The following is a 27,231-nucleotide window of genomic DNA, read 5'->3' as shown; positions in this document are numbered from 1 at the left end:
GGCCTGTGAAACAGGTTTCTCTAGGGGATATCATGCACACTGTTACAAATTCATCTCATTGGACTGCTTCTGGGTGGGTAACTGTCTAAGAATTCTTAGGGACAGATGGATTCCTTTCATATATATATATATATATATATCCAAAAATTTGAGACAAAATTTGGCAACATAAATAAATTAATATTTCCAGTAACAGTATACTACCAGGGAGTGATTTGCTTAGAAACTTCTGAAAACAATAGAAATGAGGATGACTTTTGTTTATCTTGGCTGCTTCAAGAGCACTGACTAAAGCCCTGGCAACCCCCCTCCAGTCTTTCCATTCCATACTTTTCAGAGGCACAATTTCCACCAGTACAAAGTGAGCACCTTGCAAGGGACCAAAAGAGTGTTCATGAGACTCTAACAAGGAAGTGATGAACATCTCCTCAGAAGTTTTCTAAATTTATACACAAAAAAGTTTAAGATAACCATAATTTAATTAAAAAATTTTAAACAGAAGGAAAGTGTTTTTCTTTATATTTTCCTTATCTCTGTAACAACTAAATAGGTTTGGAACAATGCTATCTTACACTAATTAAGAACATGGGCTCACAACATGGCATTTCATGAATATTAAATGCAAATGTGTGAATTATCTAGTTTCAATTAGGCTGTTGCATTCCTGGCTTTCAGTTATGAGCAAATACTGTTTTGTATATAGAACATGAATTGAGATTTATTTTTTAAGAATCAGATGGAAATAAGAGAAATGAAGAGGAGCTCACTGCTTGAATCACACTCCCCGATGTAGACCTTGGAGGTCTGTATTCACTCATTTATTTTTCAACTTTCTATCCAACATTATTGAGCCCCTCCTATGAGCCAGTCGATGGGAGGACAAAGAAAAAATCTCAGTCCTTACTAATGAGCTCCTTCTGGTGATGGCAACCCACATACACAGATAATTATAAAACAGGCCCAGAGCATTTGGGATATAGCAAAAAAATAAAACCCCCCACTGGTGGGGAGGGCAGGAAGAGAAACGTCTTCAAGAAAGATGGAAAAAAAAAAAAACCATGAATAATGCTTATTATTGATTTATCTGTAGCCCTACTCATTTTTTCTCTCTTTTATTATTCTGATAAAAATAATTTCATCTGTGAATATGTCAGTGTGTATCTCTAAAAGATAAGGACCTATTTTGAAAATCACCACAAAACCATTATCACCTCTAAAATATCACCAACAACTTATCATCAAATATCCAGTTGTTATTCAAATCTCTGTCTCATGAATGTCATGAATTTTTTTAGTTTGTTTGAATATTGATCCAATAAGGTTCAACTGATTACAATTAGTTGATGTGTCTGTCCTTTAAGTGGCTCCCGGTCTCTTATGTGTTGAAAAAGGCGGAATTTTATTTTATTTTTTATTTTTTAAAGATTTACTTATTTATTTGAGAGCAAGAGAGGGAGAGACAGCAGGAGCAGGAGGGGCATAGGAGAGATAATTTCAAGCAGACTGCAGGCTGAGCATGGCAGGGCTGCATGCAGGGCTCCATGCAGGGCTCCATTCCAGGACCCTGAGATCATGACCTGAGCTGAAACCAAGAGTCGGATGCTTAACCAACTGTGCCACCGAGGCACCCCAAAGAAGTCTGAATTTTAAAAGAAGAGTCCAAGATAAGACAAAGAAGAGGGGAGTAGGAAGAGAAGTCCAGAAAAATAGGTTGCCAGGAGCAAAAAACACTGTAAAGACATTGAGGCCTTCCTTGCTTTCCTTAAACATACAAACTTTGTGACCATTCTTATTTTGGAAACACTGCTCAGTATGCACCATCTCCTTACAATGCCCTGTCTGCATACGTAGTAAACTCTGCTGCATCTTCAACACTCAGCTTTAGAAATTATCCCCCAATTTCTCAATCTCACATTGTCTTCATCCTCCCTTGAAGAATGTATTACCTGGTATCTATCAGTTATCCATGCTAGTTGTTGGGTACACAAGGATAAATGAAGTCCAATCTCTGCCCTCAAGAAACTCACTGTGAGATATTTTTGGAAGATAGGAGGTGATGCCAACTCTGGCCCATAAATGTACATTTTCCTAAATAATTAAGTTGCAGCAAGTACATGCTCATTGTTCTATATGGCATAAACTGGAAAGCAGAATTAGAAAAAGATTTGCTATCAAATCATTAACAAAGAGTCTTGTTCTTTCAGTTTTCATTTAAAGATGGAAAGCAAAACCTTGTCAATAGACTAAATGTTCAGGCTGTGTGCTTTATTGCTTTTTCTAATGTTCCCATGCTATGGAAAGATTATATAAAGACTAATATTGAAAGATTAGATAATCCAATTATAATGAGTTTAGCTAGTTCCCTATGGCTCACATTTCTACTTTTCATATTGCTATTAGAGCAACTGAAGCCAGCAGTATAAAAATGTATTACCCAAACATTCTTTCATTCACTTAAAGGCTGTCAATATTTCCTTAGGTTTGTTTTTGGCCCTTACAAGTAAAAAAATACATCTTCATACTTACTGTGCTGGCACCTAATATCAAGTCTTGGGTATAATGGGCAAGAATGGATAATGCATGGGCTTTCCAACACTTTCTAGCTATGTGATTCAAGCCTTATTTTCTCCTCTCTTCTCATAGCACTATCATGAGAGGTAAACAAGATAATGTGGTAGCAAACAAATGGGGAATTTAGTTATTATTGGTTAAATAAATAAATAAATAGTACATTCTGCTGTTGTCCTTCCCGCTCTATCCAAATCCCTGACCAACTTTTTCCAGACAATCTCAAATAATATCTCCTTTATCACTCTTTAAAAAAATCACACAGGGCTGTCTTAAACATCTTAGCACTAAATTATATGTTCTTTCTGTGTCTGAACGTTATTCTCAACTGTAGCCAGAAGTTCTTAAAAAATAAGATGGGTCTCATACAGCAGTGATGTCAAAATATTTAATAAATAGCTGTGCCGGGCATTAACTCCTTAGTGAATCCTCAGTTAATCGATGAGCTCCTTAGTTGCTCTATCACGGAGATGTGCGAAAGTCCTGTGAAAGGGACCGGGATGGGGAATGATCTAAAGCAGTTGGGAGGGAGGCACTCACAGGGCCCTGAGTTGAAGCTATTTACCAATAAGAATATAAGTATTTCAGTGGTTTAATGACCAGGAATACCATATGCAGCCTGAATATCATTACTGGTCTCTGATACCTCTTTGGCCACCCCTATATATCAGAAACTCAGAATAGTTACTGATGAGGTAAGAAATTCACCCAAAATACAGTTTCTCTTGCCATTTCTCTGCTGGTACAATGAAATCTCAAAATGAAACAAAAGAGAGTTTATCTGGTTTGTGCTATGGGGAAGTAAAGTTGTGTCATGGGATAATGACATCATTTAATACCTGGGTGACAGATGTGCTTTTAAGTCAACATGATCATCATCCTTCCAGTACTCTTAGTCCCTTCTTTCTTTGTACTGAAAAGCTGTCCAATCTGAAGAGGAAGAAACCAGCACCCTGTGGAGCATTTTCTGCGTGGCTACTGCAGTCTTCTCTAACTCACACATGTGTTCTGAGTATGTCTTAGGTTCCTCACTGACACAGCTGGGTTGGGACCACTTGCCCATGACTGGATGCAAGTTTTCTGAACGGATATATTATACCAGAAGCAAATGGCCAGAGGAAATATACTTTGATTCTGTGTCTTGCCATTACTGAGTGTTCTTTGGAAAGAAGCTAGACCAATGAATATTTAGGTACAAGCTTGCTAGGTAGGCAGGTTGACGGTATTGAGACAAGCCTCGTGAGTCAAAAAAAAAAAATTATGATTACATTTGGATGCCAGAAAAATCATCAACAGTATGAGTATACTTCCTATAGAAAGTTATTAAGTCCTGTCACTTCCTCTTCTATGTTGCAAAGCTGGAAAACAATCCAAACACCGCTAATTGAGTTTGGATCCAGGAGTTTTAGTGGAAACTGTTACCAAGCCCATCCACTACAATCTTATTCAGGGACCATTTTACTTCCTCAAGTAAATGGTGAGTATTGCCCAAGGCTAAAGAACTGAAGGATTGATAAATTATATAAACTGTGAATCACACAGTTACCAAAGTCTAATTTTGCCATAAAGCATTGACATTTGACTAACAAATATTTTATTCTAGTCTATCTCATTCTCAATGCAACATATATACAACTGGCAAACCCATCTTTGTCAAAAGTACCCCTGTTTTTTAGCATCACAAATTTCATGATATCAAAATCCAAATAAATTTGAGGCACTGGGTGAGTCATTAGCTTTCTTAAACAGGTTTCATCAGAAGCAACAAGGGAGGGAAAAGATGATAATGGTATGGTCTAACTCTAAAGTACTGTAATTTTGAGCCAGGGGAGATAAATTTTAAGGTTCATACTGAATTGACCAAATCTGCTGTCACACTGTAAAAAATAAGAATATTTAACTGCAGTTTAGCTTAAAACCCAACTGCCATCATCCAACAGCAGGTTTTGGTGAAACTGATACGTTAGGTTTTCTGTTAATTATACCACTGGGCAGATGGCTTCTGGCTGGTAATTTTTACAGTAGTGCCAATATAAAGATAAGCAGAGAGTTGCATAATTACCTGGTTAGTTGTTACTGCAGAGAGTTTTGTTCTCTACCTCGAAGTCTCACCCTGTTTCTGATCCCTTGGCAAACCCCTACTCAGCATGGAAGTTGATCTAAGGAGAAGCACCATCGTATGTGTGGCCTCCTTTCCATTATGCTACATATTAATTCTAGCAAACACTTGTACGTGATGTGTTGCACATATCACAAGTTGAAGATGGCTGTTGGATGCTGGGCCACCGTCCCCTCCTAATAGCAACAGGTGACAGATTTTGTTTAAGAACTCATAAGGTCATGGGGAGGCTGTCTTTATTCTTTCTAGGCTCCAGAATGTGCCTAGTGACTTGGTTTTATGTTCATGGGTAAGCCAGTCCATTCAAAGTGAATTTTATGGACCATTCTCAGGATCTCTTTCTGGCTAGAAATGACTAAGAAAACAGTCATTTGCCCAGGAACCAACGACAACTGTCCTGGGGTCACGAGGGCATTTAGTCCTAGGGTGCAGCCAATACAAAAAGAGGCAGTATGACAAAAGCAAAAGAAATGGATTTCTTGACAAGCTTGTGAGTCACAGGATCAGACTACTTAGAGTTGGCTTTACTGCTGTACTTTGAGGTTACAATCACCAATCCATTCCCTTTACTGAGCAAGTCAGTGTGCTTCACGGTTTCTGTTACTTGTACTAGAGAACAACCTCACCTGCTCCTGTGATGGCACAGTGAGAATTGCACTGTGTTCGAATTGTGGGCTCATGTGTTCATTTCCCTTGGATTACAAACTCCTTGAGTTCAAAGATTCTAATTTTTCATCTGTGTCGTCTCAGTATCTAGCAGAACATCTGGCACTAGATTATGCTTAACAAATTATTAATATGAGACAAAATAAACAAACAAGTACATAACATAAACTAATCTGGATTATTCAGACCAGAAAACATCTCTTTCCCAAGTATTTTGAATATTTTTCCCATAGAGTTAGAGCTCTTCCACAATCTATCCATAACCTTTTCCCACTTTAATCCAATACCCTAAATTTTTTTTTCTTTTTCCTCCTAATCGTATAAATAAGGCATGCTCATTATAAAGTTTCAAAAGATACATAAAACATAAAAAAGAAAGTAAAAATCAATGGGGATTATCACCATCCAACATGTACGCTACCAGCAGTTGTCAATGTAGAGGCTAAATGATAAACTCTTGTCCTCTTTTTGTTTGTGTTTTATCTCCCTGGAACATTCCTACTACCACCTCTGCTGGGCAAAATAAATGTGGTATACACGTTGGTCGTCACAGAGTTGCCAGTTTGCTGTATTTTCTTTTCTTTTTTTTTTCTTTTCTTTTCTTTCTTTCTTTCTTTTTAAGATTTTATTTATCTGAGAGAGAGAGAAAGAAAGAGAGAGAGCAGGGGGAGGAGCAGAGGGAGAGGGACAATGAGACTCTGCACTGAGTACAGAGGCCATCGTGGGGCTTGATCTCATGACCCTGAGATCATGACCTGAGCCGAAATCAAGAGTTGGATGCTCAACTGACTGAGTCACCCAGATGCCTCTAACTATTGTATTGAGTAAACATTTACTGTAGTCACACTATCTGCAAAGTATTTGCTGTGCCAGATATTTCCACATGGATGAGGGAATAGCTGTTCATTAGGGTATGAGTTATCTCATTTACATCTTCCCAACAGCCTTGAGACAGGAATTACTATACTTGCTTTATAGTTAAGGAAAGCAAAGTTGTAAGATTTGGCAGTAAGGAATACTTCCTAAGATGTATTCTGCCTTTCCATCTAGAAACTACTTTATGAAGAGTAACAAAAACAAAAACAAAAATCACTCTTCATTGCATAATAGCTTCCACTGCATTAAAAGGAAAAAAACCAACAACAATCTTAAATCCTCAAGATTCATAATAATTACAGAGATTTTGCTGCCTGGAACTCCTGGTTGTTAGTTCTTCTTAGGTGTCTTTGTATCCAATACAACAGAAGATGAAAAGGAGCCTTTGGGAGCATGAGGCCTGGACAGAAGAAGGGGCCGTGATAATGACTGGAGGCCACATAAAGCCATTCGATGCCATTGCTGCTTTTCAAAACAGCTTGTAAGGCCAGGTCCCACATGGATGCTTCAGGCAGCCTTCCATTAGTCCATAGCACAAAGAGTTACGACCACAATTTGAAACTAGAGATAAGAAAAGGGCACCTGAAATTAACAACAGTCTCTGTGAGCAACTATATTTTCAAATGGCATAAAAGATAAACGGCAGAGAGTTTTAATCCAGCTGACCCGCAGTCACCTTCCGAAGTCAGTCTATGCCTCTGAACTGGAAGAAAGGCCAACGTCCAGCCTCAATGGATCATGTTGCTGTCAGTTCCAAAATGGAACTTAAAAAGCTTTGAGTCTGAGAACCTTATAGCTTTGGCCACTTTCTTGTTTAAGTGCTTTCTGTTGGTTTAATGGGGGGAAAAGTCAAAAAAGCAAAAACAAACAAAAGCCCCACAAAACCAAGCCACTGGAATTTTAGCTTTGCTATTCTGAAATATAAGCAAATATTCTTCAGCACAGGGGAGGACTGTCCCTAACAATTTTGGGGTCCAGAGCAAGAACACAAGTACAGGCCCCCAGACCTGGGCCAGCCCCTGTTCTTTGCCACTGTTTCTTCTTGCACCACAAAAGGACTTTCATGTCGATGTGTGAACATCCCAACTCATGACTCTAAGCTCTGATCCACAAGTTCCCATCCCCTAGGCTCCTCCCTCACTCCCAGGCAAACAGCAGCCTATTGGTTTTCCTTCACCCCCAGGGTGGCACGGTGTACAACTCCTGGAAGTGGGCTCAGGGCTGTTTGGGGAAGAAATTCTGGGGCTCTCTTTATCCAGAATACAGTCTTAGAGAGCAAGATCGAAATGGGCCCACCTCTCGGCAAACAGACTCTTCTAAAACCAGAGGTGCAGAGGAAGGTTGCCCGGGTCAAAGGGCGTAGTGACTCAGGGTACCTTTTACACCCTACCTTGAATTTGGTAGACTTATGACCTTTTAAATGTTTATATCTCTTTATATTAAGTTTTGTATTTTGGTGAGAATTATAAAGAGAGCTCAGGAAAATGTGGTCTTCACTGGCATAGACCAAAAATGAGAGCAAAAGACAAGGAAATCTTCAATATTATTTTTTTACACCCACTAAACTGGTAGAGGTTAAATATGTGGGGAGAAGAATCAAAGCAGATATAGGGCCAAATTTCCTAAATGGAACCATGTAGAGCTGGGCAGATCCTATTGGATAATTCCACCATGGTAGATTCTAGTCAGACAGGTATTGTGCTCAAATTCTGGTGCTGCCATACCCCAATTTAAATTAGTAGTATTTAAACAAGATTTTCTCTAATCTCATTTCTTCACGTGATAATGGGAAGCAAAAGAGGACCCACCTGGTAGGATAGGGATGAGGACTAAAGGAGAAAATAAAGGAAAGACACTGAATACTCTGCATGGGACTTAATAAATGATATTCAGTATAATAATCAGGTACTTTAATGCAATGTTGGGGCTGGAGCTATGACCTAATCATTGCTGAGCAAAAAACTTAGAAGCCTATCATATATTATTTGGCATTGGTTTGCCTCCATGCTCCCCATTCAAAGTTTGTTCTTTGAAATAATGTAAGGACTTCGGATGCCATTCTAAGAATTAATTAAAAGTACACTGAAAGGTAATAACTCCATCTTTACTGGGTTTCCAAAACAAAAACAAAACCAGATTATCTAGTTATAAGAACTATATCTTACTAACAAGAAAAAATTTTAAAACCTTCCTATTTACTGTATACAGTTTTCTCAAAACCAACATCAGACTTTGTTAACATATTTTGCAAAATCTGACTCGTAACAAGAACAACTACCTTTTATTGGGTCTCCTTTTTACCACACAGTGTACCATTTGCTTTACATACAGCATCTCTCTGCAGTAATCTTCCTAAGTCTCCCCTCCCCCATTGACAGATAAGTAGAGTGAGGTGCAGACCACGGCCGCACAAAGCCCCCACCCTTTTCATTCCCACCCCACTGAAGTCGGCTGAAGTCAGGCTCCGAACAGCTCCTTTAAACCTCTCCCCCTTTCACCCTTCCCAACCTCTCTCAAAGAAAATGATATATGTCACATAGGCAAAATGTTAATGCCTCTTTGGCTTTTAATCCTTTGTTGAGAGACGTGTTTTTGTGTGTATGTGCTCTCTCAGAAGGTTCCTGTCGCAGTTCATGTTTGTTTTGCTGCAAATTTAATTGAGAATAACTCATGCTAAATTTTCTTTTGTTGCTATAAATAGATCTTATTCTTGGTGGGTGGAGAAGATAAAAAAAACTACCACCAAATAAGAAGAAACTCAGTTTACTGAGATCGGTACATCGGTTTATTTCTTGATAAAACCAGGCTGGATCAAAACCCAGATATTGCCACAAAATAAACCATGGGCTCTGGAGTACAATTTAAAAAAATGTGGCACAATAAAATCCAATGTACAATACATCGCACAAGTACTTTACAACTATATTATTCTTGGCATTAAAAAATATTAACATTTTCAGGAACCTTCAGCTGTGTGTCCCGAGCTTTACAAAGTCTCACAGGCTGGTCAGACCATCAGATGCAGATGTTTGTTTATACCTGCAATGATTTGCTGAATTTGCTACCTTAATCATTAGTGCTGGAGCCCAGAGGCTTTGAGCTGAACCTAAGACGAAAAGACATTTTACAGACCCCATGTGGGGCAGCCGTTTGTAGATTAGAAACCAAGTCTCAGGTTACACACCCCTAAGTGCCAACCACAATACATCACTCCTCCGGTCTTTTAAACAGAACTTCTTCAGAGAAATGGAAAATATGGAAAAGCTATTTATGGACAAAAGAAATATGCCTGAAAAATGTGTTCCTGCAAAAAGATATATTCCACATTCCAAATCTGCCAAGTTTTGGCACAATCAGAAGTATACTAGGAAAGGAGAAATAACTTTATCGGAAGCATAGCAGTACTGATGACCAAAATTTTTATCAGGAAAAAGCAAAGAACAATCTAAGCCCCTGGTGAAAAATAAATGCATCCACTCTTTTCAAAGAGATGCTAAAACAAGTTGTTTCCTTGAGGATAAAGAGGATGTTCCTGTCAGATCTATAGATTCTACATCTGAAGAGAAAGTGCAATTATGCGTAAGGTAAACACTTCGGACAGACAAACATGTACGGGTTCAGAAGACAGTAGTTCCTTGCTGGTGAAATAAAGCAAATGTCAACAAGCCAGACACACTTAAACATTCAGAAAAATGTCTTGCTATTCCTCTCCATATATAATATGCCATATGACACCACAGTTAAATCTGCTACTGCAAAAAAAAAAAAAAAAAGTACGTCAAGCTGTTGGTTTCCATGAGATTTGGACAGAGGCGAAAGAACACAGCAGAAAGGAGAAAGGAGTCCGGGAAGGTACAGCTTTCGCTTCTTTCCTTCGGGGGAGGAAATGACTTCCTATGGCTAGCTGACCAGGAGTTAGCGCTCACCCTGCCCCTTGCCAGGACCCAGGACGAGGACCTGGAGCATTCTCAGTCCAGGATCAACACGCAGCTTCAGGTAATTCTTAATGGGAATAGGAAACTAGAGAAAACAATTACAAGTTACGCAAATTCAACAGTCATGCCGTGTGCATTTGTTTGTCCTACGGGTGTGTTGTACAGCTCTCTCCGAATGAACCAGGCTTCTCTTTCACTCCCTTTCCACATCATCAACAGGCATGCCAAATGCAAATCTCCTCCGGATTCTGATCCCATCCCGGCAAAACACAGGGACAACCACCATACCGAGTTTCACAATCATCTCCACAATGACAATTATTCACAGCCCCTCAGTTCTGCTCACACAAAAGATTGCAATTTGAATCTTGCCTCGCACAGGTTCAGCTCTGTTGGAGCTGGTTACCAGGCAAACGGTCTGTTTTAAGATTTACCGATTGCTGGGGAGAGTAAGCTGGGGGTGGGGATGGACAAGCCACCCTGTACATACCTCCTTTTGGCAGCTAAGAAAAACAATTTTGTGACAAAGAGACTTGTTCTTTTCAAAGCTCCTCCAACAAATGAAACTGACAGAATGAAACCTGAGAAACTTTAGCAACCAAAGAAAGCAGCCTTCCAAGGATCAAGGTGAATAATTGATTTGTCGGGTTTTGTTTCATCTTTTAAGCTATTTTGCTCATTAAAGGGAACTGTGGAATTTGTCAGAAGCCCAAACACTGACACACACTTCTGACAGCAAGTGCATATTCCAAACTACAGATTCATTTGCCAAGCTTATTCAACAACAACGATTAGCTGCAAAGCCAGGGAACTTACCGAGCACAAAATGATTGGAACAAAGCAGGGAGGAGGCAAGAGGCACCACAGGCAGCTTCTCCGTCTCCTTGGTGCCAGGTTCTCCTGTCTGCCGTCCGGTTCACACTTGCCTTTATAACTAAGACTCCGACGGAACTCACTAGCGAAACCTGATGAATTATAAAACAGCCCCTCCTAGACTTTTATATTTTACATCACAGGGGGTGACCAGGCAGCATTCTCGTTCCCTGGGTACATATATTTCCTTGTAACTCATCCTGATAAATGTATCAGCTTTAGGAGCAGTGACAGTAATTGGTGCTTGGGATGTACCAGCATTAACCAATAAGATGCTTTCCCACCATCAGTCCTGCACCCCCATCCTCCACTTGTTTTCCCCCACACCTTGTTAAGGTGGATCCACCCAACCCAGTGGGGGGTAGGAAAGATGGCAAAATGCAAAAAGCCCCTGCATCTCAAACATATGCCTAGCGGGCCATAGTATTCAGGGTTAATTCTCATCATAGTTCCGTAAAGATCAGCGCTCATGTTTGCAGAGCATGTCACAGTGTACCAGACACTTTCGCTCTCTCTGAGCCTCTCAGCAACCAGGAGAGGTGTAGCACTACAATACAAATGAGCCGCCAGGGCTCAGGGAAGTTGAGTGACTTTGCTGGATGTTCAACAGAATCCAGGGGTTCAAGGAACCCTGGCCATGAGGGAGTTCAACCTCCTCGCTGTGCAGATGAGGAGCCCATAGCAAGAAAGATAAAGGGACTTGTCCAGATTCCACAGTTTCCAAGCGTGATGTGAGCCTGAACCCCAACCCAGGTCTTCCAACGTCAAGAACAGTGTTGTTCTATCCTACTATGCTACCTCTAGAGCATGGAAGCCCTGGGTATCAGGAGACATGCAGAAACCAGTAACAGTATGATTGACTGACCCCAAATCATTATTAGGCGAGCTGCGGGGAGGAGCAGAGTAGTGCCTGAGCTGCTCGTGTCCTCTCTGACAAGGTCAGTACAATCTTTTTGTGTTCATTGAATATCAACACTAGAAAACACGTTTTTTGATAATAAGAAGAGCTACGACTGAGCCCTTCTTACGTGTCAGGAGTGTTTTAGGTGCTTAGACACACTTAATCTTCAAAACATCCCGAAGAGGTAGGTATTATCTATCATGAACAGCATGTGACAGACGAGAAAACTGAGATTCAGAGAGGTGAACAAATCCAAGTGGGATCACAGTTGCTCAGTGGCAGGGCTAGAATCGACTCCAGGCAACCTGGTTGCAGAGCCCACACTCTTAAAGCTATCATCCCTCCCCAAGCAGTGTTTCCTATTTAACTGTCAGAAGCAGACGAGCAACAGGACCAGATTTATTTACTATGGCCACTGGTAGACATTAGAAAGAGATCATAGGTTTTGGAACCAAACAGACTTGTGTTTAAACCCTTGTTTTGCCACTAATTCACTGTAAAATGGGTTGCTTTATCTATAAAATGGGCTTGCTAATTCTAACCTTGCAAGATGAAGTAAACCATATCAAGAAAGTATAGTGCCTGACTTAGAGTGTGCATATCCTAAACTGCTATTTTTCTTGGCATACTTCTTTTTGGAAAATGGATTTCTGCCTCACTTTCCCTTTAAACTGTCTCTTAAAATGTCAGTTGTGTTTGCCAAGGAGTCTTCCCATCTGCCTGCCTGTGAAGACGTCCGTCATCTAGATGGCAGAATGTCACCAGGAATACATGGGCTCTCTGCCAGAGAATGGCAGGCCTGGGGCTCTGCTCTCGGTTGCCTGTTCAGCTCAGTAGCTTCTCTCTACTCCACTTCTACCATTAGTCAAATGAACTCACCAGCCCAGGAAAACATATTTACAGTCGTTTGCTGTTCACAGTGAGACCATCTAGGCTTACTTCACCTGTTTCAAACAAGCACCTGTCACAAAATTCATCATGACAGTGAACTTTTGCACACAGCTATACCTCTACTGCCATTAAGGCAAGGGGATAGGCATCTCTTTCTTGAAGGTTCCACTGCAAACTCCGGTCCTAAGTCAATATACCCTAGCATTTGGCCACCTGTGAGCTCTCAATCTGATGAAGTCATCCATCCACTTAAGAAACTGCTATCTTCACTGTATGCAATCAACATTCTTTGAGGGACATCAGTGGTAGCCCTCTATGGGACAAGGTGATGCTACAATGTTCCAGGCTATGCAGATTTAAACAGGAGAGATTTTCTTAGCTCTGTGTTTCTAGAGAAGGACTCAGGGGCCAAGTTAATTTGTTCACATATAGACTATCCCCTCCTTGTTTATTTTTCCCTATATGCATCTTACTAGGGGGTCTGGGATATGCATGGATGAGGTACACCCCTCTTTTGTGACCATACCTAATTGTGGCACTGTAGGAACAGAGGTATGCAACATATTAGGGGTTGGGAGAGAGGGACCTGAGTTTCTAAATGGTTAGAAAGGCCAGGTGTAAACACCATGTGTAGCAAAGAGTAAGTAAGTGATAACTATGCTTACAAGATAAATGGTTATTTCCTACATATTGATGTGTCTGTTATCCACCCTATGGCCTGATGAGGTCTGGTCTATTCTAAGTCTTTCCATGATTTCCAGATCCTTCATCTGCCATGATCTCCAAAAATTCCTGCCAGAGCCATTTCTTTGTCTATAGCCCTGCATTGCCTGGCTATTCCACCATGATACACCCCATGGAAAATTAATATAGGTGAGTTTATAGTTCTTACATTATAACACACTGCTCTGTTCCCATGTCAAAGATAATCATAACATATGTTCTTTTTTTTAAGATTTTATTTATTTAAGAGAGAGAGAATGATGAGCAGGGGGAGGGGCAGAGGGAGCAGCAGACTCCCTGCTGAGTGGGGAGCGGGGTGCAGGGCTCAGTCCCAGGACCCTGGGCTCACAACCTGAGTCAAAGGCAGATGCTTAACTGACTGAGCCACCCAGGCGCCCTCATACAATAGCATGTACTCTGTCATAATTATCCCCTCATACTACCAATTGCTCCCAGATACAACAAACTATGTGGGGCCTTGAAACTATACCAGTACTTGGCTGACATTAGTAAAGTTCTAATATTTACCGAGCACTTATTATGGGCTAGCAAGGTGTCAAACTTTACTGTTTATCTCATTTAACCCTCACAGCATTTTCAAATGGATTATACTATTATCCCTACTTTGTAGATGAGGACACTGTGGCTGGAGAGGTTAGGTGACTTGATAAATGGCACAGTCAGAATCATGACCAGTCTAAGATCTCAGAGCCCACTCGGAACTGTTACATCTCCTGCTTCCAAGAAATTGAGGTAGCAGATAACACAAAATATGTGTCTGTTTTCATTGTTTTTACTTCCTCCTATCCTATTCTCTCCTTAACTGACTTAATTTACCCTCAAAATCCCACCAGAGTTGCTTTTATTAGGTAATGACCTGCACACTAACAAAACCAATGGTCAGGTAGTCCCGTGTACTCGATCTTGTCCCACCCTTTTGGCAGACTTAGTTACAAGTACCCAGGATCAACCCCCTTCCTTACTTGGTTCCTGAGACCCCCTTGGTTTCCCTCTGGCCTCACCAAACTCATCCTTCTAAGTCTCTCCTGCTGGGTCCTTCTCCTGATCTTCCAAATTTATACAGTGCCCCAGGGCTCATCATTAGATCCCTCCAGTTGTACTCAGTCAAGGCTTAAATGCCACCTAAATACTACCTACCACTAGTCCCCAACTATGCCCTGAACTCCAGATTTTTACACCCAGTTGCATACCACATCTGAGAATCTCCATTTGACCATCTGCTAGGCTTTTCATATGTCCAAAACCAAGCTGTGGTTTCTTCTCCCAAATCTGGTGTACCCCCCAATATGTTTCAATAAACAGCATAATCATTCACCTAGTTGCTGTGGCCAAAAACCTGTCAGTCGTTCTTGACTCTTCTTTTTATCTTATATCCCACATCTTATTCATCAGCAAATGCTGTTAATTCTGTCTTCCAAATATATCCCAAATCTCTCCTCCATCTCTGCCCTTATCCCCAGTCTATACCACCACCAACTCTCACATGGATCTCTGCAATCACCTCCTACTGGTTTCTTTACTTGACTCTTGTCTCGTTTCAAATTACTGTCCACACAGCAGCCAGAGTGATTCTTTTAAAACAAAAATCAGAAACCACACTCCCCGCTCACCTCCCTCAGCGGCTCCCCTTTCACTTAGGACTGGCTCCTTCACCGCAGTCAGGAAGGATTTTTCACACATGTCCTCAGAGAAGAGCTCTTTGACATCCTATACAGAATGGCATCTTCCAGTCCCCCACTATTTGCTACTCCCTTTTTGGACTTTATTTTTATTTAGAGTACTTACCTCTACTTCAGTGTATGCTATATATTTACTTGTTTATTTCATTAACATTTATTCCCCCCCACACACTAGAATGTAAGCTCCATGAGGTCAAGGCCTTGGTCTATTTTGTTCAAGGCTGAATCTCTAGCACTAGAACAGGGCCTGCCACGTAACAGGTATTTAAAATATTAATTAGGGACACCTGGGGTGCCTCCACCGGTTAAGCATCTGCCTTTGGCTGAGGGCATGACCCCAGGGTCCTGGGATGGAGTCTCACATCAGGCTCCTTGCTCAGCAGGGAGCCTTCTCCCTCTGCCTGCCATTCCCCCTGCTTATGCTCATGCACACTCTCTCTCTCTCTGACAAATCAATAAATAAAATCTTTAAAAAATATTTATTAAATGGATATGCTCAAAGTCCTATCTTCACTATTTCTTAGTTATATATCCTTGTGTAAATTGCTTCCTGTCCCTAAATCAAAAATTCTTCAATTATAAACTTTCTTAGGAAAAACAAACCCTTACATTGCTCTGGTACTTTACAAAGTATTCAGCCTGTCCTGTGAATGGCTTTGATACAATTCCATGAGATTGGTCAGTGCTATGAGTAAACTTGTATCCCCCCAAAACTTGTATGGTAGAGTCCTAACCCCCCAATACCTCAGAGTGTGATGTTATTTGGAAGAAGGATTGTGTCAGATGTAATTAGTTAAGAAGTCCTCCTACTGGACTAGAGTGGGTCTCTAATCCAATAAGACTAGTGTCCTTATAAAAGGGGGAAATTTGGACACAGGTGTGTGCACAGTAAGAACACTACGTGAAGACTGGAGTCATGCTACTAAAACCATAGGGAGTCCAGAAGCTAGGAGAGAGGCCTGAGACAGATCCTCTTCTAGCACTTTCAGTGGGAGCACGGCTCTGCTGACTCCTGATTTCAGACTTCTGGGATCCAGAACCATGAGACAATACATTTCTGATGTGGTAAGCCACCTAGACTGTAATACTTTGTTATAGCAGCCCTAGGAAATTAATACAGTCAGTCAGATATAATCCTCATCTGACATGGGAGGAAATCGCAGCTCAGGAAAGCAGAGTAACCTGCTCCAGCTATCACAGCTAGGAACTTGTAGGGCCTGAACTTAAATTGGGATGTGCATGACTTCAAACCTAGGCATAGCAGAGGCAATAGTCCCTAGAGGCTGGTCCCTGACCCTCCTCTCCAGAGCAGAATGAGAAGAGTAAGCAGGGTGTGGTGATTTTCATCAAGCTAAAATGACCTTCCTTTATTATGAGATTACGTCCTTCCTACTCTTTGTTTTTCTTCCCATTGTTTTTGCTGTGAAGTTGTCCTTGTATTTCTGAAATGATGGTGAGAACAGATCTTAGTTTTTAAATCGTGTTTGCTTTGGTTTTTTCCATGTTCTTCATTTTATTGGCAAGACAAGCTGGCAATTCTGTTGGCCTATAAAAGTTTGTTCTGAAATGTTTCTGGTCTATGAATTATAAAAGTCTGGGGACAACTGTTCCAATACTGTCCCCTTTCAACGAGTAAGAAATCCCTTCACATGTAGCAACATTTGGTGGTGGGAAGAAAGCTCTCCTCTAAATCAACTGAAAAGGCCCCTCCCTGCTCTGATAAAAAAAAAAAATCTATGCTAATGGTCACACTCTCATCACTTTATCACCAATAAATTAATTTGGTATAATCCCATGCAACACATTTATATAACTGAATTTAACGATATTCATTTGTAACTGAAATTAACATAATTCAGATTTTTTCTTAGTCTTCTCACCCTTCTTCTTCCTGCTTTCTTAGTGAGCATTTTCAATTTCAGCAAAATTCTTGACTTGCTTTTGATTTTCTTTGGGTTCAGGACCTCTGGGTTTGTGCAAACATCTGAGGATTAAATGAGATCACCTCTGTTGCATATCTATAACATTGCAAAATCTCTCAGTAATGCTAGTTCCCTTTAAAGAAAGAGGTAAAGAGGGAAGTAGCTTTATGACCAAAGGAGATTTAAAGCAACTGGATGACTCTGCAGGAACAGCCAACCTGGAGAGTTTTAATGATATTTATCCTTTTGCTGATCATGCTGTGATCCAATAGACAGCTTATAAAAATTATGGTGTCTATTTTTATGGATTCATGCTCATGAATATGTGTGGGCTTATATATGTGCATACACATGAACATATATATGCTTATACATATATATATAAATTGTTATATATTGATAAATTAGATACATTTTAATATAAATTTGGTTGATTCAAGTCCATGCATCCTCTTTAGGATCCTCTGAGAAACCCAGAAGGAAAAAGCCTTCATACACATGGACTGCTTTGTTTTTCCATTATCTGGTCCCCTATAATCTAATTTATATCCACTAATTTGTCTTAGCCTAGGAAACTTTGGTAAAGACAAACTTCAACCCATTTCTTTGCCATAGTTATGTCAGACTCCAAATCAATGAAGAAGGAATTCCTTCATTCCATGAGTATTTAGGGAGGGCCTAGTATGTTGCAGGCACTGTACTATTATGTTGGATGTCAGAAGAACAATACAATCAAGGTCAGATTTTCTGTTCCCTGGACTCCCATTCTAGGGAGAAGAGCTAACTATACAGCACATAGTTTATTTTATAAGGTCTTTCATTAAAGTTCTATAGATGCCTAGAGGAAAAGCATTCAATTTAGTTTTGTTTGGGGGGGAGTAAAGTCAGGAAGGCTTCCTGGAAGAGGTGATGTGTAAGCTGAATTTTGACGGATAACTAGGAGATATCCAATTAAGGAGATTCCATTCAGAGTGAGAAGGATGTGATACACAAAGGTTCTGGGTGGGGGTAGGGGCAAGAAATTGATGATGGAGTGGAATTTTATCTATTTACCACTCAATAACCTAAGAACATGTAATGGGAAAGCAACTAACTTCGGAGTTTAGGAATGCCAAAGAATGATGGTTCCTTTTTCATGAACTTCTTCAATGTAATGAAGGCTGAAGTGGAAAATGTCATACTTTATAGTTAGACAGTCCTGATTCATTCAAGCTGACCTTTGCAAGTTGCTTAACTTCTCCAAATTGATTCTTGGTTCATCATCTATAAAATGGGGATAGTAGAACCTATTTCATATAGCTGTTTGTTATTACAAAATTAAAAATGTAAAATGGCTTGCTACCTACTTGCCACAAAGTAGACACCAGAGTAAATCTTAATTCATATCTTAAATTGTCATTATGAATGAGAACCTGCATCAGTCATACCAACTCTTGTTTTCTACTGGGATACTTTTTACTTCCTCCTAGACCAGATGCCTTAAAAGTTTGGTTGCTGACATCATCATTTAAAATTTTTTGAGCTCATACCCTCATTATCTAAATACTTATATATTTACATACTGTAGGATGTACGACCATTGTGCTATGGCACAGTATGTACATTATAAAACCTATATGAGAATAGAAATTTAAAGGCTGAGATGAAAAATTTATATAAAGAGAAGGGTTGTCATCTTGATACTCTCAGGATATATATACTCACTTTGGAGAGCTCCTAGAGAGAAAAGATCTAATCTCATTTTTCATAGAGTAGCTTGCAGCACAGACCAAGTACTAAAGACACATTTAGAAGTTGAAGACGCAACACTGGGGCATTAGGAAGAAAAGACAAGACCGAAAACCAAAAAAACCAAAAACAGTTTGGCTTACTAATGCCACTACCTGTCCAAACGAGTTTTATATTTTTAATGTTAATATATATTTAAATAATAGTAAAAGTTTATTAGTAGAAATGGTAGGCAACCAAATGTAACTGCCTCCCTTCCGAAATGTCCATGACAAGTAGAGAGTAAACAGATTCCTTTTTTTGACAAAGGGGCTAATCGTAATAATGACTATTTGCTGGTCACTTATAAGGGGCGGATACAAGGCTAATCGCTTCAGATGTATTTTCTTATTTTGCCCTTACAATGATCAGGGCACCACACTGCATCTCTCTAGAGGGTAATAAACATACTTGAGCGCACGTTGGAAGTCTGCAAACCATGGCCTGCAGACCAAATCTGGCCCACTGTCTGGTTTTGTACACTCTGTAAGCCAAGAACGGTTTTCACATTTTAATTGGCTGGAAAAAAAAATCAAAGGAAGAATAATGCTTTGAGGCACATGAAAATTATACAGTATTCAAATTTCAGGGCCTATAAATAAAGTTTTATTGGAACATAGCCATACCCATTCGTTTATATACTATCTCTGGCTGCTTTTACATGACAATAGCAGAGTTGATTAGTTGCAATAGAGATCATATGCCCATAAAAACTAAAATATTTAGTATCTGGCCCTTTACATGTTTACAGTATGCTGACCCCTAGCGTATATGAATGGAGTCACCTGGAATTATGCAGGTGGCGGCTTGCATGGTTGTCCAGATAACAATCCTATATGGAAATGGAGGCTCAGAGAGAATAAGTCACTTGTCCCTGCAATGAGGAAACGGCAGAACCAGAGGCTTCTAAGGCATATTTTTAAGGCTGAAGTATGTCCATAATCCTACCTGGAGTTCAGGCCTTTTCTCTCTGATGATCTTTTCTGGCTCTACGACTGAGCCAGCCACCACCAATATAATTTCCCCCACTGTCTTCTCTGTGCTCTCACGCCTAGATTTTACTATTGTGATGGCTAAGAACAGAGTAGAGTGGGGAACGGGTCAATGGAACAAAAGCACAATTCACTCCTTTATAACTACCTCCTTGAGTCTCTCAAATATACACTTGGTCCCCGAATATGAGACTTTGCCGTCTCTGACTGAGCTGAAAGTGATGAAAAGGGCATGTGATGGAAAGCTGGAAACCTCATTACTGGCTCTCTGCCTACAGAAACTCAGCCAGCTTATCTTCTTTCCCAAGGAACTTCCAACTTACACTGGCTCGGCTGGTTCTTTCCAGGTGCCTATAACAAGCGGCTCTGCCCAGCTGAGATCAGAAGTTGACAGAGGAGACTCTGCACATTGTTTTTCTATCCTGGAGAATATGTCCCATTTTTCCAACCCTCATTGTGCCAGATCCTCCTAGGGTCTCAGCCACTTCTGGGTTGTAATCTGGATACTACAAAATGCAAGTCACAAAAACTTCTCCCTGGACAGTATCCTGGAGGCTCAGATACATTAACATAATTTCTGTGGCCACCCAATTATAGCCAGAATCTCACTTCTAAGCAGAAACAACTAACACTGGCAAGTCATCAACTGTGTAAAGTGGTGGGAACAGCTTTTGCATAGGTTAATCTCACGGAATCCTCCCAGCAAACAGAGATACATTATTCCTGTTTTAGAGATAAGAACACTAAGACTTGAGAGGCATTAAGGAGCATATACTTTGTATACACTGGTGAAGTGGTAGGTCTGGACTTCAATCTCAGAGCTCTCCGACTCCTAAATGCCTGTCACTTCAGTAAACGAGCCATCCATGAAGAAATCAGCTTTTTGCTATGATGGTCATTAAAAGCAAACAAACACCCCTTCTACTCTTTCCCTCCAAATCATGGCATAATTCTTCTTTATACTTGGGAACAGCCCAGAATGATGGCATTCGGTGAGGGACAGGGTTTAAACTTTTTAGCAAATCATTTAGGCAACTTGATCCCCTGTTAATCTGTAAAATGGGAATAACAATGTGCCTACCTTGTAGAATTGTTGTGAGGATCATATAAAAGAATGTAGGTATTCTGTGTATATGAAATGTTCAGAATAGGCAAGTCTATATAGACAGAAAGTATATTGGTGGTTCCCTCAGGCTGGGGAGGGGATTGGGAGGAAGTAAGTACTGACTGCTAATGGATACGGGTTTGTTTCTAGGGTGTTGACAATGACTGAAAACTGATTGTGGTGATGGTTGCACAACTCTGTGAATATACAAAAAACCCCAATGAATTGTATACTTGAGATTGTCGAGTCATATGGTATATGAAATTTAAAAATAATATAGAGTGCTAACACAATGCCTGGCACAAAGAAAATGCTTTATAAGTGTGAGTTTTTATCATTATCGTTTGGTGGTAGAGACTGACTAGTTCACCAAAATCAGCTCCTCTTCTCCCAGAACATGAAACTAGACCCCGCCTAGAAGTTAAGTGTGGCCATATGTCTGAGTTCTGGCCAAGGGAATGTGAGTTCTGGCCAATGAGACGGAATGGGCCTGGCCGGTAGAAACATTCCCCCTGCAAGCCTTCACATCCTCTTTCTCTCCCACCAGCTTGATGCAAATGAATCCTTGACCTTGGAAGCCGCTTGTTAAAGATGGAGGAACCACACATGGCATAGAAAACATCTCTGAACTGCTGCCCAGAGAAAAGTTCAAACAAGTTTTAGACTTCATGAAAGAGAAAATAAACTTCTGTCGTGTATAAACCATTATTCATTTTGAGATTTTATTGTTACAAGAGCTAATACTGTACCTAATATATTACTGTTATAGTTTTAACTCTTCCAAATCGTCTGAAATAAATTGACCGTGGACTGGCAGACCATGCTGGGTCTGGGGTCCTGAGGGCCTACAGCAAAGGTCTGGCAAATACAACCATTTCTTCAATACCATCAAATAGTCAGTGGACACTCTGAGGAGGGTATGTAGCTTCTAAATAGCTTTCACCACTTGGGGAAACCCTGAGTCCTTGTTCTGCCCTCCAGTCCTCTCAGGAAGGGCCAAATGAACAACAGCAGGCAACATGCAATCAGACCAGGAGCATCAGTAGGGTGTGGAGAAAACTCACATCAGCCCCATGCCTGCCGCTCTGCACTTCTGTCCTGCTCCCCTTTGTGGAGGACATGTACCCCATCCTCTTCCTCTTCGATAAAAAGGGAAAACAATATAAATCAAATATTGTGACCCGCTCGGATTATGTACCATCCTTGCTCGGTGCATTCTAAAACAGTAGTCTTCATTTTCTAAATGCAGAAAGCAAAGAGAACTATTAGCTCTCCTGTGAATAATGCCAAAATATTTGATTGTTATTGTCTCTCGTTCAGAAGACTGGCTGTCAGAAGGAAAAGCTCTGAGTCATGCTGTGGAAAAGGTGAACGGACGATATGCCACCACAACCGAAAGGTGGCAGAGTGGACAGGGAACGATTACAGTTGGGGGGGGGGTGTCTCAGGTTTATGAGCCCCTCCCCCCTGCCAAATGGGGCCAACGATGCCTTCCCACACTTTCTCATGGGGGATACTGTGCCGACCAGTGCTTGTGTAGAGTGAAAATACATCCAGGTCTTATAAAAACAGTTAATGGCTCTAGAGTATTTACTGTGAATTTCTTTCATAGAGTTTGTTCAATCTTTTGAACAAGCTTATTATATAAGCATTATTAAAAGTTAGCCGCTCTTATGAGATAAGGAAACTGAGGCTCAGAGATGTTAAGCAAAGCGGCATCTCCATGATCATTCAGACGGCAAGCAGCAAAGCTGGGACTCTAACTGGGACCTGAAAGATGCCAAAAGCTCCCATCTCTAACTACCATATCCTTCCTGGCTCTGTGCACATAACACACATTCATCAAGGGGAATGGCAGTTCTGCTGGGGCATCCAGGATGCGCAAAGCCAAGAGGCCCACCCTGGCTCATTCCACAGGCAGAATGTCCTACAAGGCTGCTTGCACTCAGGCCTAGGAAGGGCCCTGAGAGAATAATGAAACCGACAGGAAAAGGAAGAACAAAGGCTATTGTCCCAGGCTCCAGAGACTAGCCTGCCTCAACATGATTCATAAAGTCCTTCACGGGCTCAGACCTCATGGATTTTGAATATCAGATCATTGCAGGTAAAAGTGTGAACTTCTAGATTGAAAGCACGTCTTCTTGCTGAAAATAGCTTCCCTTCCCCAGCAAAAATCATAAAGAGAAAAGGATATGAATTTCTCCCTGCTTCCTGTTTGCCAGGCAGTGTCTTTTCTTCCCTCAACCTCAGAGTCCCATTGTTTCTCTCATTTCTTCTCAGTATGCTCTATTTAAACCAGATGGAGCAGTAGCATTTTGAAACTAGTTCTGAAGCCCAGGGGACTCACATCATAAATAAATAAACAAATGAACAATTCAGCAATTGGTAAATCAGGCGGAATGAGTTTAACAATTGAGCTGGAAAAGTAGCTGAAAATCTATTCCCTGATGAAAGATCTGAATGTGACCCAACCTCTCTTCACTTAACAGGTAACCACACTGACTCCTTTCAGCAAACCAGGGACTGGAAAGAGAAGCAGTGGGAAGGCAGTTATGAACAGCTCCACTGAGATATTCAGTGGCCCGCTGGCCACTCTGTATTACCAATATGCTGATACATTATCCTATGGTTGCTATGAAATACTTGTTCACCACCTATAAAAGCAAGGCATTTCCAAGTGCTGCTATTCTTTAAATATATTCTCCTTCCTTTAAGCCTTACATAATTCAACTATCATCCCATGTGAGGCTTAATTTAAAGAAAACCATAAGTTGAGTTAATTCACTGTGAAGGGTTATGGAAGTTATATTTATTCCAGAGAGTCAGCAGCTGTGTAATGGAGTGTCTATTATATGCCTGACCTACTGCCAGGTTCTGGGAACACAAATATGAATAAGACTCAGCCCCTGTCCTTAAGGAGTTCATGGCCTCCTAGGAGAGAGATGTATTCAAAACGTAAGTGAAAGAAGTGTTTTAGCCATTAGGGTAGAAGGGGGAACACGAGGTGTTTAGTGATCAGCTCTAAAGATAGAGGGAGTGTGGGAGGGGGAGGGGTAGAGGACAGAGATGGTGGTTCAGCAAAGGAGCCCCTTGCCTGTCTGCGTAGACGATACTAGAAGCTGCTGTCTACCAAGAAGAGAGATTGAGATGATGGTCTGGGCAGAGAGAGCAGGAAGAATGGGGGCGGCCATGTATAGTGTCCCTGTAGACACTTGAACGCAGCTGGGAAATAGGATCCTGGGGGAGAGAAACGAAAGGCAGGCCTGGGGTTCAGGAGATGATCCTTCCCTGCCCTGTGGGTCTTGTGAAAGAGTGTGGACTCTATCCCACATGTGGTGGGAACACTTAAAGGACTTTACACAACAGAGTAAACAAGATGTGATTTGTACTTTAGGATATCACCGTGGCAACCATGTGGAGGCTGGGCTGGAGGTGTTGAGGCTGGCAGCAGGGAACAGTCTGGAGGCAAGTGCAACAGTCCAGGAGGGAGGGATGGGGCCTGGTCTCCGGCGGCCACAGTAGGGATGTAAACAAAGGGAGAGGGCAGGTGCTAAGAGAGAAATTTGGGTTGGATGTCATGAAATCTGGGTTCTAATTCCAGCTTTGGTATAATCTCTGTGTGACCCTAGATGAGCCCTTCCCTTTTTGGACCTTGTTTCCTAATCTGTCAGGTGAAAGGGAGACATTTTATGGTTGTAGATGAGAAGGTATTTTATTCATGTGCTTCTTTCTTCTTATTCCTTGGGCAAGTCAATTCCTTGATGCATACTTCTAGGGCTCTCGCTATAAAAAAACAAAATGGTAGTATAAAGAACTCAACAAAATGAAGGATGAAACCTGAAGTCCATGAGTGTTTGCTGATCAAGCTTTAGGTGCAGAATGTGCGCCACAGTGCAGATAGAGATAAGATGGAAGTGGAAATGATCAAGGTGTGGTCTCTGCTCTCTGGGAGGGAAACGAAGCAGCCTGTGATTAATTCAGTTCAACAACTACTGACTGAATGCCTACGTGCAGAGCATGACATCTACCACAGTAAGGAAAAAGAGGAAGAAGACAGGGTCCCTGACATGAAGGAGCTCAGTCACAAATGGATGAAGTGATATTGCTCTTCGAGAGTTGCAAAGCACTATGGGAGCTCGGAGATAGAGAATCTTACCAAATGTCCATCTTTGATCTTTGTCACAGCAAGCAGACATATGACGGCTCTTTTCTATGATCCAAGACTACTAAAAGTTCCCTTTATGAAAGCAGATGAAGCAAGAAGTCATTCACTTTAAACAAAGAAGGCCTTTCCATGCTGAGGTCCTATTATCAGGTGTTCCATATAAGAACAAGACATGCTCTTTGCCCTCAAAGAAATCACAGGTCATTGTTCATAACATTTGGTATTGTGGGAGGAAAAATAAGAAAAAGTTGGGTTCTTTCTACTAACCAACCCAAAGTGCCTTGAACAGCGCCTAGCATATATTAGGTGCTCAATAAAGTTCAAATAAGGGGAACAATATTACATTTGTTACTATTGTTACTATTTGTTAAAGAAAGAAAATGAAGTTAGCTCTAAAATAATAACACATACTTGACATTTAATTATCTACAGAATTCACTCAGGAAAAATTACTTTTATGTAAGAAGTCACGAGTAATTAATCAAACCACAGGCAACTGGCTTGTTGTAATACCAATTCAAAGAAGGCTTTAAGCAGCAGATCTATGTTCCCAAAGTCTTGGGAAGCAAATGGCATCTAACTGGCTTTAAGAGGCTTTGATTGACCACACTTGGTTCTTTAAGCCAGGGTGAGTTCAGTTTTGGAAGCCCTCCTTAAGAGAAATAACTCCCAACCCCTTAAGAGAAATAAGAGAAATAAACCCTTAAGAGAAATAACTTTCTCCTTAAGAGAAATAACTCCCAACCCCTTAAATAAAATAAGTGGTTTCTAAATACCAGGCATGAAAGACCATACTTGGGAATGGCCTTGCTTAGAAAGAAATGGAGTGTGTAGGGGTATGGAAGGAGATTCCACTAGCAGCCTGACGTGAAAAGGTGTCGACTTGACAAATGAGGTAACGTATGTAATAAACTTTGACAAAAATTAAAGGTGCTAACAGTGCTAGTGGGATTAAAAAAAAAAAAAAAAGCATGCATCACATGGCTATATTTTTTCCTCAACAGAGAGGCCCAGAGCACTGTGATCCAGCTGGTAAGAATCATGACATGTAATTTAGCATCTTTGACCAGTAAGAAATGATTCTAAAGGACTTGTGATAGGCTTGGCTCACGGACTCTGCACCCTGTTACAGATGTGAGGCGGCCACCAGACTGCCTACCAGTGGGGAGAAGAAGCTATGGTAAAACAGCCATTTCTTATAGGGGCTTTGGTCACAGGCTGGCTTTTGATCACAAGGTTGACATCTGGCCTCTGCGACTTACTAAGCTGTTACCACCTTGGATAAGTCTCTTCACCACACCTAAGCCTCAATCCTCATCTGTAAGTGAAAACAAAGGTGCCTATCTCATAGGGTTGTTCTGGGGAGTCCATGGGATAATAGACATAAACAGCTTAGCACAGTGCCTGGCACAGAATGAGTATGGCAAGTATTAGTGTTATCATTAGGATTACTGAAAGGGAATCTTTCTTTCCAAAACTACCTGAAAAAAACCTTGTTTCAAACATTTCTGAGACTGAAACAAATATATGGATGATGGATGTGCAGAAATGGGACTGGGTGTTTCATTTTAATAGACTTGTAATGTGCTGAAGAAGGCAGCAGAGTCTTGTGCTGATCACGAACCGTTTCTCATAGTCGATTATTTTGTGAGTGAATCTGAACTATATAGGTACAGTGCCTTATTAACTCTGGGCTCTACTGTGCCAGTTAGTAATATGAGTCTCTCCTGAATGCTATTTAATGATATAATACAAAGACCTCTAAACTGCAAGGGCCTTGATTTGAATCTCACCTCGGTGACTTAATGGCTACGTGAGCTCTGGCAGAAAAAACACCTTTCTGCATGTCAATTTCCACATCTATAAAATAGGAATAATGATTGTCCTTATAGAATGCCTGGTTTTGAAAGAATTATGTGACAGGATCATCATCATCATCTTTACTGAGTTTTTGCTTTGTGCTAAGTTCTGGCAGGCTTTACTAGATTCCCTCAGCCTCACTACAACTTGTGTTGCCTTCCCGAGGTA

General features: G+C 40.8%; 1 protein-coding gene across 16 annotated transcripts in view; it reads right to left on the bottom strand.

Moving 5' to 3' along the window:
- DLG2 (discs large MAGUK scaffold protein 2) overlaps positions 1–27,231 on the bottom strand; it is a 1,327,559-nt gene that overhangs the window by 181,348 nt on the left and 1,118,980 nt on the right. The window contains exon 1 of one of the 16 annotated variants that reach the window (XM_044390945.3): positions 10,981–11,230. The exons of 13 other annotated variants lie outside the window; for them this stretch is intronic. Coding sequence is in view for 1 of the 3 variants with exons in the window: in XM_044390944.3 (XP_044246879.1) it covers positions 10,156–10,195 (40 nt within the window). In the remaining 2 variants the exon portion in view is untranslated. 2 more of the 16 variants (XM_044390946.3, XM_044390944.3) reach the window with 2 other exon arrangements.

Source organism: Ursus arctos, unplaced genomic scaffold (assembly GCF_023065955.2).
Source record: "Ursus arctos isolate Adak ecotype North America unplaced genomic scaffold, UrsArc2.0 scaffold_22, whole genome shotgun sequence".
NCBI classification, from domain to species: Eukaryota; Metazoa; Chordata; class Mammalia; order Carnivora; family Ursidae; genus Ursus; species Ursus arctos.
This window is presented reverse-complemented; position numbering and strand designations above follow the sequence as displayed.